Below are 18,972 nucleotides of genomic sequence, written 5' to 3' on the forward strand. Positions count from 1 at the left end.
GACATTGTAAATAAATAAACTAATTGAATTTATAAATAACACAAATTTACTGTAAACAAACACATTACGAACCGGTATTGGTTATATCATTAATTAATAAGTTAATTAATTTAATGAGAGTAATAGCTTTGTTTGTAACTTCGTACGACTTAAAACATTTAGGGTAAACACGGTAGAATTTGTCCACTTAGATTTATAAAGTCATCAAGTGACAAGTGATTAACCTAGCGCCATATTAAAATAAAAACTTAAAACTATGCATACCTAACCTAGAAATATTTGTATTTACTAGGGAGATTACAGAAAAGTGTTCAAATATTCACCGTCTACTTTAATTTTTTTTTATAAAAAAGATTGGGCATACGAGCGGCGGGATCACCGAGGTGATCAACGACACCTGCAACACCATAGGATAATGATTGAGATATGCTTTGCCAGCCTTTAAGGAAATGGTATGCTCGCTTCTTGAAGGTCCCTAAGTCGTATTGGTTTGGAAATACCGCAGAGGACAGACCGTTCCACAACGCGGCTGTGCGAGGCAAGAAATTGCGTGAGAATCGCACCGTTATGGAATGAAAGACGGTGTGGAAATGTTCACATTTTGTTCATCAGATACTGAATTATCCTAGAAATAGCTTTAGTTTAAAATTTCTAGATAATAATATTATTATTAAATGTAACTTCATATACTTTAGTGTTATTAATTTCACATAGACCGCATGATTTTCTATAAGCTATCTCATGAGAAATCTATCAAGCGCGCTTTCCAAACCTCAATACATTTAAGATTGTAATTTATTTATCTACCATGTACATTAACAACAATATTATCACGTCCGTAACTTAGAGGAGTATGCAAAGACGGACCTTTTTTTCAGAGGGTAATGCTTCATGTATACTCCGCGCCCCAGGGGGGGACGCGGTAGGGATGATTCTCTTCCGGATGGGAAGCATACCCACTAAACCCCTGTGTTTCTCCTACGCATTGTAGCGAGCCACGGGTACGCTTGTTCTTTCGTCCGCAACATGCAGAGACGGACCTCATACATCTACGCATACATGTTCGATAGTTTCGGGTACACTTAATATTGCCCTTCTTAAGTATTTCATCAATCTACACGGTATAAGTCAGTCTGAAACGTCTTTATTACTATTAGACTACTGTAAAATAAACGGTACCAATTTTGCAGACAATATAACTGAAATTAAATTCATTGGAGAAGTTAATTGAAATAGACACTCTTATTAGTGAAAAGTTCTAAAAAAACGTATCGTAAACGTAACCTCAATAAGCAAGGAACACGTATTGGATTTCAAATATTCATTCATCCATATTTACTGAGGACTACTGACAAAAACACTTGTAAAAAATATAAGCGAGTCCCAAACCAATTTATCAAAGTCGATAGAATAGGGCATAACTATACCCAAAATAGAAGCAAAACGCTTTATCTATCCAGATTCCGGAGCTCAATAAAATAAATATTAGCCTTATGTATACGCCACAAGGTTCAAATTACAATGGGATCTACTGTCACTGACCGATCACGAATGCCGCCCGTTTGTAAATTACCTAGTCCAATTGTAAAGAGTCGTCTTTGCACACCGAATCAGGAGGCATTCAAAAAGTGAGGTGTTAAATTTGGTTATAATACTTTTTGCCAGATTGGTTTTGAGTAAAATCCCGCGACATTTCATCGCTCGTCATCAATGTAGCCAGTAAAATGTCACTATCAAATAATATCTTAACAAAATATTACAACAGGGCAGTTTTTTAATTTATTACTTATGTCTTATTTTAAATGAATGAAAATGAACTGAATTATTAATAGAAGCCGATTTATTACAATTTGCCTAAGCTACTTACAAAATGACGGCATTCACGATTTGCCAGTGACATAGAGACGTTATTTGAATCTTACGTAGGATTCCAGAATGATGAATGGTGCGCTGCGGGGTGCGTGGGCGCAGTACTCCAGAAGGTGGCAGGATATCGATCACTACATAATTCAATTCTCAGATACAAATAAGGGTCGGCAACGACATTCATTGTAATGTAGAACAAGAAAGCCATTTGTACTTTTCACGGCTAAACGATCAAATAACTATGTAATTTATATAGAAACAAGTCGAAACAATATTGTTAAAATTAAAATTACAAATCTTACTAATATTTTTTTGGATGGATCGATGGATGTATGCATCGATGTTTGTTTGAAGGTATCTCTAGAACGGCTGTATAGATCTCGCTGAAATGGCATAGATGTAGGACATAGCCTGAAGAACACATGGCCTACTAATGTAGTTTTTTTTTAAGTCCGTTAATATAATCCTTTTAATTTTTTTCTCTTTATATATGTAATAGATTAAATTTACTTTAAAAAAAAGTACTGGTCAGTGAATAAAGGGTTATCTAACTATTACCAAACATTTCAATCTCAGTCTCTTAAACATTAAATTAGATGAGTTTACAAAGTTTATAGAATACTGCAATCAGTAAGATATAGGTACATCTAAAAAAGGAACATCGCCTATTAAAGCTTCAATTTACGTGGGGTCGGAACTTTCTAATATGATTTATTATGTTAATCATGAGATGAGTTTATTGAACATTAAGTACAACGGTATTGGATACCTGTATATTTTAATAAGCTAGCAATAAAATGGGTCGTTGTTTTCATCTTACGTAAGAAATAAGTAATTATAATTTTAAGGTAGGCAACGCATATGCAATTGCGCATGTCTTTAGGAAACGGTCACTTCGCTAAAAAAAATATAATTAAGTATCAAGACATAACTGTTAAAAATTACTAGCTAGATCTTACTATTTTTACTAATATTATAAATGCGAATGTTTAGATGGATGGATGTTTGTTCGAATTAGCCACCTAATTTATTAATGTAAAATCCCTAATAAGTTGAATATAATTGAAAAAGATAGGACCATAATAATATTTTTTCAACCAATTTAAGGAGATGTTGAATAGGTTCTTAAAAGTTATTAGAAAATTACGAAAATTCATAGAAAAATAAAAGACTATGATACAAGTATATTAATGCAAATAAAGATTATTTTTTGTTTATTTTTTATTAAAAATATTAGCAGATTTTTCTATAAATTTACTGATATTTCTTTTAAATACCATTCAAACTAAACTCTAGGCTTGTGCTAGGATACGGTTTACGACAATAGTCGAATGGCGGGATTCGAAGCCCCGACCTCGTGATCGGAAATCCGTACCCTTAATTATTAGGCTATTGACGCTTCTATTCTTTTGAAACGTCTACGTTTCTTCTTTATACAAATAAATAGTGCTTTATTTAAACCACAATTAATCGCATACAGAAAATCAAGTCCGGTTATATTATAGTAAAATTTTGCATAATTCTCTGTTCGTGAAACAGGCTCAAGTAATATCTCAAGTAATCTGGGTGCAACAGAAATAAACTACAGCAGGCGTTCGATATCTCAACAGCAATAATACTTAGCGATAAAACAACGTCCGCAATCTAAAATCATGAAAATATTCATTTAGAAATCACTGCTCTTTGTATTTTGTCCTAAAATAAATCCTTACTAACTGTCGCCCGCGACTCCGTTCGCGCGCAATTAAAAAAACTTAATTAGTAGCCTATGTGTTCTTTCAGACTACGTTCTAAATCTATACCTTTCATCAAGATCCGTTGGACTGTTCAAGAGATACCTTCAAACAAACATCCATCCATCCAAAAATTAGCATTTATAATATGAGTAAGATTGTACAGAATCTTGTGCTTGACAATAATTTCTAGATGTTAACAAGAAAGTTGTTCGTATTTTAACAGATCGCAATTCGCAACACAAAAGAGGTAGCGGCTGTTTGACTGTTATTTTTTGTATAAAATTGACGCCCACTTGTCCTAATCTTAATATTTCAAATGCAAATATATTTAGAAGGATGGATGTTTGTTTGAAGATGAACGGTTCTCGATGAAATTTGGCATACATATAGAACATAGCCTAGAAGAAGACTTGTGTTTTTTTAATTCCGCACGGACGGAGTCGCGGGCGACAACTAGTCTCATTCTAATTTAAATATACGACTCTATATTCAAATTGTTAAGTTCGAATTAATGTCTTTTATACGTAAGATTAAAAAAAAAACTTGAAACAGAATTTCTATTCAAATAATCATTGCATTACGTACTAACTATAATTGAGGGCCTTGTTCAGTACAGGCATAATGTCAGTTTGTTGCACGACGAAGTTAATCGTAAGTGAGCTAACATCTATCTGGCGGGTAAGTAAATCTCTCAGTGCCAAGTGTTCGAGGAAAACAAGAACAGCTTACACGCGATGCAAATTGAACTAGAAGCAAAGCCGGTAGGCATAGTATAGCAAGTTAACAACGGAATGCGCCTGCCTTAGGGAACCGGTCGTGGTACTGTGTTATTGCCACCTACCTATATTACAGTGGCCCTTTTCAAATTCACCGACAAGAATCTAGGAAGTTATTCTATTAACCTTTGAAATTGTTATAAATCTGAATTGGATTTTAAGACTTATTTATTTATCTTATCCCTTTTACATCGTAACGCACTAGACCCAGTTATATGAAAAAAATCTTTACTTTGTATTCCAAAATATTTGTAATACTATCCATTGAAATCTTACTAATATTATTAATGCGAATGTTTAGATAAGATGGATGGATGTTTGTTTAAAGGTATCTTCAAAACGATTGGATGGATCTCGCTTAAATTTGGCATAGTCTGGAAGAACACATTGGCTAATAATTAAGTTTTTTTTAATCCGCGCGGACTGAGTTGCGGGTGCCAGCTAGTACATGATACGATAGAATCGGCAATTGTACTGTTAACTATTAGGTATTCATACTTGTTTAATATTTTCTTTATTTATATCTATATCATCCGATAAATTTGTAGATCTGTATTGTATGCAGCACACAATAGAGTCATGCCGGATAATTGAGAGCCGGTTGGGCACATGTCCTCCGGGTGGGGCCACCGCGACTTATGGCCCACGACCGGCCTATGTAGTCTCAGGTCGAGTCGATAGACGACATCGTCTACGATTTATGCGATCCTGGTACCTACTCACGATTTTACAATGGCATGGAAATTAATAATTTAACTACTATTTTGAAATATAATTTTTTTATCGTTCAAAAATCATCTTAGAAAAATAAAGGCATGAAAATTAGCCTTTTCAGTATTTTAATTACTTTTCCTCATTTGTTTATGAAAATAAAATATTCTTCGTGTCATGTTTAAATTATCAAGGACTTTACAGGCTGATTAAAAATTATTAAAAATAATCCTTGAACTTGAATTAAATTTCTTATGTCTGGACTTATTGTCTTAGCTTAATCATTAACATTCCTTAATAATCAGTTCTTAACATGATAATGTCAACGGTGTTTGCTTTGGACACTATCAAATAATAATAAATATCAAACAACTGAATCACCAACGAAAATGTTGGCAAAAGTATTTTTTACATCAAAACGGAGTTACGCCGAAACATTTTTCTCTGCTCAGAGCTTCGTAGAAATGGCCCACGATTTTAAATAGTTATATCCTTATATACTAAAATATCGTGTCATTATTAGGATTTTAAAAAGGTTGAATTACAATAATTAAATAAGAGGTAATAATGTATTCATTTTCTGATACCTCATCGCTAATAAATGAACGACATACTCAGTTACACGCTTTTCAACACCCTCTATAATGTGTCACTTGACGATTCTTAAAAAAAAGTTTTTTTTTGTTTCAGTAAAAAAAGTTAACAAAATTTATTTATTCAATGTTACTATTATTACGTATTACGCAAGTAACATTGATGTAAATGCTACAAAATGTTGCCATAAAAACTTTTATACGTCCGTTGATCAATACAAAGTTTGGCGTTGGCCACTGGCCGGATCAATTGGTACAGAAATAGCGTACAATCTGCAAAGCGCATGATTCCCACGTCACGCACAACACATTGTCTTTGAAAGAGAATGCAATGAGATGGTATGAATTGTTTCACTCTATAAATATTTATACTATGAATCTACTCTATAGATCTGACAATTGTCTTTGTAATCTATTTGAAGAAATGTGGTTATGAAGGGCATGCATTCAGAAGAATAGATGTCATTTTATCACTAATATCGCATCAAGGATTTCTTTTAGTCACAATTGTTCAACACCGAATAAAACTAAATAAAATAATACTTTATAATCGCAGAAAAACAAAAGAAATCCTTATAATTATTAATTTTAATAAATAAAATAACTAATAATATTATCATTTTACTATAAAATTAAGAAATCTCTAATTTAATTTATCAATCAAAATAATGAAAAAATCGTCTTCATGTTCTCTACATTTATGCTTACAACTCCGAACTCTAACAATTAGAAATGTCAACTTAGGTATAAAATTTATTATTTTAATTAAAAAAACCCTTTCATAATTTTATTCTTGGCATTAGAAAACGTGTAATGGCATAACATATACATAAAATTATTTTTACATAATGTTGTAGTTTTAATTACGATCAGTTTGTACACTGCCAAGTCCGTGTATGCCTGTCATACTGTGTACACACCTACTATAAATACGACACTATCTATTCTTAAAACAGAAGTCTTGTAATTTGACACTGACAATGAGAGCCTCTTTTGTGGATTACACTATAAATATATTATATTTTTCTCATTACTAATCTACCTATATTACCTTGCACTCTAGGTATATTTGTGCATTTAAGATGATAACGTTTCTGTTGAAACTAGTTCTCGCCTGCGACACCGGCCACGCGCGATTGATAAAAACTTAATTAGTAGCCAATGTGTTCTCTTAGGCTATGTTCTATATTTATGTCAAATTTCAGCGAGATCAATACAGCCGTTCTGGAGATAACTTCTAACAAACATCCATACATCGTTTAAAACGTGTGCATTTATAATATTAGTGGCATAGTAAGATTAATTTTTTCGTCTTAAAAAAAGATTACGTGCCAAAATGTGTTGAAAATCAAGTAAACTTTATGGGGATAAACATATACATCAGTCCTAATAATATAAAAATACTCTTCTAATATACATAAATAGATTTCTAAACGATACCCTTTAAATAAACTGAAATGAATTTCCCTCGGCGTCGCGCGGGTCAGTGACCTTGTTATTGGTCAGCGAGAATCGTGACCTTCAACGACATTGGCGAAAAATAGCGAGAAAATTTATTCTTCTGCGCATTTGCATTCTAATAAATTTTCCTTAAAGTTACGTAAATTGAACATTTGGCAACTATACAGGGTGTTCTTATAAATTTAATTGTTATAACTCTTACATTGTTTGTAGATAGAAGTGATAGTCGTTTGTTTAAAATATTTTAATATTACTAAAGAACGATGAACTAAGTATAAAACAATGCTTATCATTTAAACAAATATTACTGCTTATGCTTTTGCAATATTTACGTATAAGTGTTTGTTTTTTATGACATCTGATAAGGAATATAAATCATTCCAGCTGACTATACGTCCCTACTGAGGGCTGGAAGAACCAAGTTAGGGGTGACTAGGCTATAGTCAACCACGCTAGCCAAGTGCGGGTTAGTTTCACACATATATTTGAATTTCTTCTCAGATATGTGCAGGTTTCATCACGATGTTTTCCTTCACCATAAGAACGTCGGATAAATGTACATATATGTAAATCGGAAATCGAAAAACATATTGATACATGGCGGGATTAGAACTCACGACCTGCAGATTGCAAGTCAAGTGCTTGACATCTGAGCCAATGACGCTCTCTAAAATATTATATAAAAATAAAATATTTTATCAAATTATTTTATGCTTTTTAAAACTTGACACACATAAGAAAGAAATCTACTACAACATTTGTCAGATGATTTGGTTGAGTGCTAAACATCTTTTTCTTTTTTAAATAAAACCTGAGACCCAAGCATTTTTTCCTTATTCATAGATATCCAATCTAAATCTTATTTCACCTTGTCATGTAGCAAAAAGTTCACATAAAAATTGGTTTAAAAAAACATAATTTTCAGCGAATTGCCACCGCAGATCTTCGTTCCAGATTCATGGATTTAAAATAACACATACATTGTTCCTTTACTGTAAGTAAAATACATGATATAAATCGAAATTTTACTCATAGTACTAAAGTAGGAGCCCACAGGAGTCGAGTCAGCGCAGCGTGACGGCCACGCACCGTAACTCCGACACAAACGCATTTCATTCATATACACATCTACTAGACTTTAAATAGACTTCGAGTCAACGTATCACAGTCGAACACACCCATGTATCATATCGTTAGTTTTCACTGCCGAAAAACATGCACAAAAACATATTGTCAACCCTTTCATACTATTTCAAATATAATGATGATAATATGTTTTGTACAGATTTTATGATAGTAGAAACTCATAGCAATATCTATGGTTTAGCTTAGCTTTGTGCGTGAAAGTAATAAAGCTTCGGAGAATAAAAAATCCGACCATTTATATCATTTCAGGTTAATGCGCATTCGTTAATTCCGACTTCGAAGTGGGAACAAAAAACTAAATAATGCGCTTTAAACTTTATTAAATAATTCGTTTTAATTATTTTGTTTAATGCCAATTCTTTTAAATTTTTATCTTATTAAATGGCAAAGCCGTAAAACATATAAATTTAGCCAAATATTTGGAATATACCAGACCGAAAATATTAATATTGGCAACGGGCAACTGTAAAAATATATAAATGAAACATACTGTTAATGTAAATCTGTCCTCACCGTTAAAGCATTAATCAATAAAAAAAAGAATGATATAATTTAGTACATCAAATCTCTTCTATTATACATTTTAAAGTAGCTGTAATAACTCGAGAGCGTCAATAGCCTAATGGTTAAGGGCACAGATTTCCGATCACGAGGTCGGGGATTCGAAACCCGCTATTCGACTATTGTCGTAAACCATATCCTAGCACAAGCTTAGAGCTTATTTGGAATGGTTAAAGAAATATTAGTAAATTAACACAAAAAATCTGCTAATATTTTACAAAAAAAAACTTGCAAATTATAATAAAAAAAGATCTGTTCCTATAACACTTAGAGGAAAAATACGAATCGAATGTCAAATCATTCATCAATATCGATTCTTTGGTTTAGGCTACAGGATGTCTCAACGAAACATAAAAACCCACACACATAAAATCATAAATACCCGTGATTAACATTACCTTACCTAAGACAGGTAAAAATTGGTTCATTTTAAACAAGAAATGTAGCGTAACATGATAGCTCCGTTAAACGCAGCATGATACTTATTAAATGCAAAGTTTCTCCTCAAAAGACAGCTACAACCTGTCGTCTAGACGCAAGGCATAATTATATTCTAATACAAACTGTATAAGGACAATTACTTGGCCTGAGACGCTATCACCAAGTGAAGCAGAATCTAAGCTCAATAAGTTAATTAACTCAAACCGCATACGTAATTAGGCGATATACAGATGAACAACTTTTTAAATGAATTTGCATTTAACTGATATAGTAAATCAAGATTTCAAAGTAATTTTATTGCCTTCATTGATATCGACAAGGTTCCGCAACGGCCTAGGAGTTAAAGAACTGGAAGCAAAGAACGCATATGGTTGCAATTTTGGTTATCGTCATTCACTAAACTCTTGCGCTATAAGTTTTTAGATCTATAACATTTTAGCATCCGTAAACGCTGGTGAATGAACTGATTGAAATGTCACCACGACTGCACAGAAGACAGGCGTGAAGTGGAAGTAATTCCACGTTTAATCTGATGAGTTTGATGCTCTTGCCAAATTACTCTTCTAGTTCCCACACTTTCCTAATAAGTATGAAAAGGGTAAGAAGCCATGAAGGAAGAGGAGATGAATAGGTAAAGGAAATATCATTTAGTTAATTCTCCTTACCGTCTACTTAGTAAATAAAAGCATCGTATTCTACTTTTCTTTACTCTCCTTTTCCTCTCTACAGTTGATAGAGTTAAAATGAACATGTTAAACAGCATCTGCTATGAACCTATCAGTTGGTTCACTTCTGTCAATAACAACGGTAAGTAATGATAAGAGAGGCGATGCAAAGAGGTCAGAGGTTAGTACCTACTGCCAGCTGCCCGCTGGGAGACAGATATAAGTTTATGATCATCGTATTTGTATACTGTACTAATAAACAACTTATCAAAGATCAAGTAAAGGTACCTTAAGTAAGGCAATAAGTGCTAGAACTAAGATTATCAAATCAGCCAATGTACGTTAGTCCGTAAGCCCTTTAAACTTACAGTGCATTAGTTGCCGTAAAACAAAATTCTGGGTGTAATTGAAGTTAAAAATGTTTCCTTTTTACTGTATTGATTTTTACAACTTCGTCGACAAACATTTTAAACAGTAAGGTTTAAGTTAAAAGAACCTAAATAGCATTTTGTGCCTTTTTTACAAAAAGTAAGCTCAAAAAATTACGAATTAAAAAAGTAGAATTGGGTAATACAGATGTAAACTGTAATTTTTATTTATTTTATTTATATCAACTGCATAGTATCCTTATAGTGTACAACGAATTTGTCAAAATGTCTACATATCGGAACACTCTGCATTCATATACAAACGTTCAGAATACCAAATATATATAACTAACTGTCGCCAGCGACTCCGTCCGCGCGAGATTAAAAAAAGATTCCTAAAGGGTTTTTCCAGCAATTATTCAACTTTTTCTCATCTTTTTAACCTTCCCTAGACCTTCGCGAACGTTCTCGTGATTTAGCGAGACTATCGAACAGCAATAGATTTTTATATATATAGTTAATAAACATAACCCCGATCACAAATATTATGTACATTAAGGTATGCAATAATATCAAACTATAAATTACAACATAAATATACAATATAGATAAAATCACATATAAACACGTGAATGTATAAACATCCGTATCTATTCATAAATATTATTCCTTCACATTAAAATTTCTTCGATACTTATAATAAATACATAAGTAAATAGATATATTTAAATAAAAATAATATTAAATTTTAATGAAGGCAGCACATCACTAGTAGGTAATAATTTTTACTTTACCAAATAAACGATATACTCACTAACCATATACTTATAATGGTATATATATTGCTAATATTATAAATGCGAATATTTGGATGGATGGATGAATGAAAAAAAAAGTCTGGAAGAACACATAGTCTATTTTTATACTTCGCGCGCACGGATCAGCGGGCGATGGTTACTTTCAAAATAAAAGTTTAATACTGATGGCCCGTGGTAATTTAACAAAATTTTTACGAGTCAGTGTCGATCTATCGAATTATCGAATTATAAGACTTCGTTGTCCAGGTTTTTCCAAATGAACGACAAAGGCTATTTGATGCAAAACATTTTTGTATCTAGTTAATATATGAAAGTTCATATGACGCATTTAAAAGCATTTACTGTATTGTCATTATATCTCACTAATATTATAATAGCAATTGTTTGGATGGATGGATGGATGCTTATTAGAAAGTATCTCCAAAACGGCTGCATGAATATCGCTGAAATTTGGCATAGATGTAGAACGTAGTCTGGAAGACCCAATAGGCTACTAATTAAGTTTTTTTTTAATTCCGCACGGATAGAGTCGCGGGTGGCAGCTAGTGGGAAATTATTATTTAAACATCAATATCAACACCAGTAAAAACCGGTAAGTATCGGTTTTCATACCGATACCAATTTTTACCGGTTTATTCTTGCATTTCTAGAAAAGTACATAACATTCTCTTGACACGGAAATGCTATATGATTTATATCTCGGAATGTTTTACCTATTCACTTGACTACGGTTTTGTTAAATTATTTACATTTTTGATGAATGAACCTTTAAATCTTTCTGTGCATCCCATCCTACGTCGATTAAAGGTAAGTAACGCATATCTCAGCAATTTCAGGTAGCCGCTCGCTCGTTTGCCAACTTATGTAATAACCAAATAAAAAAATATAAAACAAATTAATTTAAAATGTATAACTTCACGATTGCTTTATAATAGTTTCTAGGGTTTGTTTCCAAATCTATTTTAAAAAATAAATAGCATCATGGCTAGCTTGAATAGCCTTAGTCTAAAATAAAGGTAACCGCGCTCTACTCCTCCCAAACTCGAGGAATTTTAAATGATAATTTAACAAGAAGACAAATACACTCATAATTCAAAAACTATGAGTACTCTTAATAATATCATTAAATAATTTATGTCCTGACTGGGATAAGAGTATAAAAATATAAACAAGCAAAGGAATATTCCGATTGAAGTAATAAGTCAATTCAATAAGTAAACGTCCTATATAGATTGCCTCGTCTGCCCGCTGTCATGTTAAATAACATTCAACTGTATATAGTTATTTAATTTATTCTTTCTTTTTGAAAACAAATAGCTAATATTATAGAGAAAAAAGGTTAAGAAACTCAAAAACTACTTGGTTTACTAAAATATCAAAAATTAATAGAATAGAACAGAATAGTTAAATATTATTTACCAATAAGTAAACTATCTTTATTGTTGATTTTATAAACAGATTTGCATTTATGTTTGTCTCGACTAACTCAAAAACTACTCGACTCGACTATTTTGAATTCTATGAGTTTCAATATATTTGAATATTAATTGACATTTTAATTATTTAAATGTTCAAAATATAAATGTCCAAGCGCGTAAAGCCGGGATAGCAAGCCTGTTGTAAAGTCTTACGTATGGTTTTCTATATATTTTAAATTTACTTACTAATATAACTACCAGTACTTTTTTATTACGCTTTAATTTTTAACTTAAAAGAAAGGCAAAAATTGTGATTATATTTTCATCTTAATTTATAAAAATTATTAGTTTCATTTATATGTAATGTATTAAAAGGTATAAATATTAAATTCCATAAAAATACATGTCCAAAAATAATTAGTGAAACTCACCCTTAAATCCATTTAATCAGAACACAATATACACGTAGCACAATTTCTATACGATGTCAAACGTAACGTTATCAGAGTTTTACAACTAGCGCGACAACAGACAGACGCGTGACACTAAAAGAGGCCAACTGATCGTATTTGTATCCGACTGAACACTGTTGTGTCTGACCGTACACTGAAGTGTCCGACCGATCACTATTGTGCCTGAGGAAAGTACAATTCGACTGTGATTCTCGGTCTAGTCTATAAACTATTATCAATCGTGAATTATCGGAATGTCTAGACTAATATTGTATTTATAATTACTAATAAATAATGTTTTACCAATGCAAGTACTACCCTTGCTCTTTCGTAGTAGACGTAATACCCTAGTATCGTTCTAATACATTTTTTAATATTCTATATTAAAAGAAAAATGTATACTCCTAGCCTAAGTCCTATAATAAGCTGATAAGAACAGTAGTATGTTCATAGCAAATAAATAAATAAAGGTAAACTGCAATATTAACTTTTTGACATCAAAGTCGTGGGCACTATTGAAACGTCGATGCTAGATGCATTCAGTTAAAAAGATCGATGCAATTCAACCAACGAAAAGTTTCTACAACTAGCAGTTGGTCGCGACATCGGTTGCATCTTTGTTCGTGTGGAATTAAAAAAACTTATTAGCCTATATGTTCTTCCAGATTATGTTCTACATCTATGCCAAATTTCAGCGATATCCAGACAGCCATTCAGGAGATACATTTTAACAAACATCCATCCAAATTTCACGTTTATAATATTGGTAAGATTTATTCACTTACTATTACGTTCCTTTCATAGTAAAAAATGTTAAGAACTCTTTTATAAAGTCGTGTACCTAATCATTTGAATTAAGATATAATTAGCATGACATAACGATTATGATAGCATCAATCTTATAAGAATTCGTAAACTGAATAAATTAAACAATTGAAATAAACCGTACTAAACAAAAATCAAAACACGCTACTTTTTAAGCCTATTAGGGAAAAGGTTAATGAATTTCTTGTGGAAAATAACCGCCATTTGTTTGTAGCGAATAAAACAATGTCACGCTTAATCTATAAATAAGAGGAGTCGCGAATACTGGCCGGCGCACAGGAGACGCGGGGGCGGTTGCGGGCACAAGGGCGGGGACGGATGCGAAAAATTGGCACGCGCATATAAAAGTTTACATGCATCTAAAATTGACTGACACCAAATGACGTGCATCGCAGCCTCACTTTTATAAACAGAATCAAATCAAAATGCAAAAATTCCACAATCCACATACAGGGTGCCCAGAAAGAAAACAAAGAACTCATTTATAGTAAGCATGAGTAAATGAATTATATAGCTAAAACAAGGAACATGTTGAGGGGGGAAAGATTTTTATGTCTTGGGTCTTGCGAAAGACAGAGCTTTACAACATAATTCATTGTATTAGAAAATTAATCGTTGCCTTATTTAGATTAGGTTGAAGAGAAAGTGTAGCCAAATGTAGCGATTTCTTAAAGTACACAGCTGGAGGAACTGCGAGGCATACATAATTAATGCACAAGTATAGACCGTCAAAGAGAAAGACTGTTGTAGTTTGATGGATAAGACGACTTTAGATGTATATTTATGACTCTGACCCGTACTTGTTATCAATGTAAGGCAAACATTGGAATAAATATTGTACATCTACCTCTATCGCACTTCACGTTGTTTATTTACTTCTTCAAGATATAAATAAAGATTCGCGGAGTAGAGATTCAATACCAAACAAAGTAGTACTAAAAATTATTCACTTTCATCCTTATTTGTAACATACTTGTAATCTTCTGACATTATAACTTAGAATGTTTGGATGGATGGATGTTTGAAGGCATCTCCATAACGGCTGTACGGATCTTGCTGAAATTTGGCATAGATGTAGAACATAGTCTGGAAGAACACATAGGCTACTTATTAAGTTTTCTTAAATTCCGCGCGGCCAATATTTGTAGCTCTTTATAGTCACTATAAATAGTTAAAGTTATTTCCTTTCGCCTTTGAATTAATTAGAATAAATTCTGTGATAAAACTACAGGTAACAAGTCAGCTTCGTATCATTAGCACCATAAATAAAAAAAAGATCCAGTGATTTTGCAAAATAATACCTAAATTCAAATTTAAAATAACTAATAATTTTAATGGCCGGAAGATATGCCATTATGTCTACGAAAGATACTTTCGTGTACTAAAATAACATGATAATTTAAATAAGTCTTTAATATAAGTATTAGCAATTGGCAAAGTATTCTGGCAATTGATACCTAGGTGTGTGGTCAACCACACCTCCCACCTACACACAAGACATCGGCGTCACATGATATGGTCTGATTGTCTAATGCGCTATTAAAATGTACATATGGAAATTCATAGTGATTGCTTATGAATCACTCGAGCAAATGTCTATTGCTAAGCTTGCGGGGTTAGACAAAGTGCATTCGCTCCGAAACGATTCCATAACGAACTTCAAAAAGGTATGGAACTGACATACGACAATCACGTGACTTATCCAAAGTTATTGTCAGTTCTATACATTTTTGAAGTTCGTTATGGAATCGTTTTGGAGCGAATGCATCTTGCCTAACCCTCCTGTCTTTTGAAATAGCGCACTGACTATAAAACACATTCAGAAGAGTTCTGAGTTGGCTATAACATTGGGAGGTTCGTGTTTGTAGGTATGCCCACGTTGGACGTACGTCGTACGATGTTTATGAATTTATTCCGCCTTAAGTTGATGAATATATTCCATTTAAAAAATAGTTTGTAAAACAAGTAAGGATAATAAGATACTAAGAAATTACTACAAATCCTTTCGCTGTCGCTCTTGTTCAATATTTGTTAATAATTTGCCATCTTGCTAATATTTTAAATGTGAAAATTAGGATGGATGGATGTTTGTTTGAAGGAATCTCGAGAACGACTGTATGACTTTCGCTGAAATTTGGCATACATGTCGAACAAAGTCTGGAAGAACACAAAGGCTACTAATTAAGTCTCTTTTTAGTTCCGCGCGAGTAGAGTCGCGGGCATTAGCTATATTAATATAATACGCCCAAATGGTGTTGCCGAGAATATAAGCTTGCATTTATAGTAGACTCATAATTTATTCTGAAAGTCCTTGAAAATATCTTGAAATTATAATAATTGTAGAGTAAACTAAACAATCATCAGCTACGTATAGACGTTCCCTAACGATGGGCTAGGATCCTACCCTAAGTTAGGGGTGACTAGGCCATAGTCAACTAAATAATAGTCGATTATAATTATTGTCATTATCAAAGTACGAACAATATTATAGAAATCCTATTGTACTTTAGAATAGTTTACACGGAGCACACAAATGACGTAACTAACTTATCTTTGAAGTGGAAGCACACGCTATAATGTTTATTCACGTATCATTAAATCATAACCTTACTCAATATGTGGACTGTTACACTGGTCATATAACAAAGAAATACATTTTAAGAGTTTCCACTGCCTTTATACCTGAACAGAAACATTGTTATCTCTGCGGTTAAAATATTTTTTGTTCAAGTGCTTTTCATAAAATAGATTTGTAATTATAATCGAGAAGTTCAGTTTCAAGGTAAGACAATCTTAATATTGCGAATATTATAAATGCGAATTATTGGGATGGGTGTTTGTTGGAATGTATCTCCGGACCGGCTAAACGGATCTTGATAAAATTTGGCACAGACTTAGAATATATACTGGAAGAAGACATAGGATACTTATTAAATTTATTTTTAATTTAACGCGGATAGAGTCGCATGCAACAGCTAGTATTTCAAATATTATTATTTAAATCAAGTAAAACCCGCAAAGGAAAATGGATATATAAATTAAAGATTATACTTAAGTGCATTTTATAATTGGGGAATTTTCCATTTCAAAATATTTGCTTTACGCGTCGTTACATTTATCAATACTCAATAGCGCTATAAATACAAATATCGTACGATTTGTGCACGAAAGTGATTGGTCAACTCTGTTTTACTTTCGACACTTTAAATATAAATAAATACGTAAAATGAGACAATATTTTCATTAAAATTATATGATAGTGTGGGTATAAGACAGCAGTTAATATGTAGGTTGAAAATTCTTATTAATATTATGAATGCGAATGTTTAGATAGATGTATGGATGGATGTTTGTTTGAACGTATCTTCGAAACAGCTCAACGGATCTTTATGAAACTTTTTACAGATTTAAAACATAGTATGAAAGAACACATAAGTTACTAATCAAGTTTTTTTTTAATTCCGCGCGGACGGAGGGGCGGGACACAGCTAGTATTCAATACAGTCGAACCTGGACGAGCGATAGCCGGTCCCGATAGATAGACTCGATAAGTTCCATTGGGTTAGAGAGAAACTTTTATAAGCTAATAACACCACGGTCTCTTGGACTCTCGCTTATTCATGTTTGACTGTATTTCAAACTTAAGTGTCAATAGTAAGTTACTTACGAATCTTTTGGTGTGCTTTTGTACAGAGTGCAGTGCGTTTAGTAGATATTTGACAGCTCCCGACCAAATCTGACAGCAGAACTCCATACACCTCCCCTCCTCGCTATATACAAACAAACATATATTAGAAACGTTTCATCATTATCAGCTTACTATACGTCCCCATCGAGGGGCTCGGACCTACTCTAATTTATAAGTGATTAGGCCATAGTCAACCACGTTGGCTATGCGGGTTGGTTGACTTCCCTCATATCTTTGAATTTCTTTGTAGATATGTGCAGTGCATCACGATGCTTTCCTTCACCGTATTCCAAATAATTATTTTTGATAATAAGATATTATTGTCAACAGTCTCAGATTAAATATCCTTTAACTATGACAGTAAGTAGGTATAACTATCTGTTTTAGGTTAGAGTTATGACAATATGACGCGGGTTCTTGCACATTGTTATTCGAAACTAGCTGTTACCCACGAATTCATCTGCATGTTTCTTCGAGTCACAAATTCATTAAAAAGAAATCAAATAAGCCAGTTACATCAACTAGCTTCCATTATTAGTCTAGACTCACAAATAGAAAAAAAGTTGTTAAAAGTATCGCAATTTTCTTTTAATATTACATACAGACAGTCAAATTTTATTTATCTGTATAGATATTATATGTAATTAAATTAAAATGCTATTTAATATTTATTTACGCGTATATATGTGTATATTATATACCTGAATGTTACAACATACAAAGGCAATGACTGATTACAAGCGAGCAAGTACTATACGAAAATGCAACAAGAATTCGTCCCCACCCATAAACAGATCAGCAGACATACTTGGCAAATTGGACTGCATTATTGTGCCAAGAAATAAAGTGCTTTAATTGCTAATTCTCAAAGTATTTGGGGAAATTCATATATGCACATATGATATACATATAACATAGAGCATCGGTGGCTCAGCGGCTAAACAAGTGACTTGCAATCTGCAGGTTCTGAGTTCGAATTCCGCCACGTATCAATATATTTCGATTTACATATATACATTTATTCGAAGTTCTTACAGTGAAGGAAAACATCGTGCTGTAACCTGCACATATCTAAGAAGAAATTCAAAGATATGAGTGAAGTCAGCCCGCACTGGGCCAGTTGACTATGACCTGATTACCTCTAACTTAGGGTAGGTAGGTCTCAGTGGGGACGTATATTGATGTTGATGATATAGGTAAACATAGCTCCATTGCATTTAACACATAAGAAAAAATATTGCCTAGGTTGAGTACTAACAGAGTTTTAGAATAATTTGAATTATTTTCAAATTCTATCTTGTTTTAAATCAATACAATAATGTTTAATTTAATCCCAAACAAATGAAAACGATCAAATCTTTTCATTTTATTACTTGTACAAAATAGAGATTATCAGACCTGTCATGTAAAAACGGAGATATTTTTGCACAAGCATCTCCGCACTGGA

General features: G+C 32.7%; 1 protein-coding gene across 3 annotated transcripts in view; it reads right to left on the reverse strand.

Moving 5' to 3' along the window:
* Positions 1–18,972, reverse strand: part of Gbs-76A (Glycogen binding subunit 76A) — a 43,655-nt gene that overhangs the window by 21,978 nt on the left and 2,705 nt on the right. For 2 of the 3 annotated variants that reach the window (XM_013316947.1, XM_013316949.1), the window contains one exon: positions 17,505–17,607. In XM_013316947.1, the coding sequence (XP_013172401.1) occupies positions 17,505–17,607 (103 nt within the window). Of the gene's footprint in view, positions 1–12,991; positions 13,186–17,504; positions 17,608–18,972 lie in introns of those variants that run through there. The other variant, XM_013316951.1, reaches the window with a different exon arrangement.

Source organism: Papilio xuthus, unplaced genomic scaffold, assembly GCF_000836235.2.
Source record: "Papilio xuthus unplaced genomic scaffold, Pxut_1.1 DF826945.1, whole genome shotgun sequence".
In the NCBI taxonomy this organism is placed as follows: domain Eukaryota; kingdom Metazoa; phylum Arthropoda; class Insecta; order Lepidoptera; family Papilionidae; genus Papilio; species Papilio xuthus.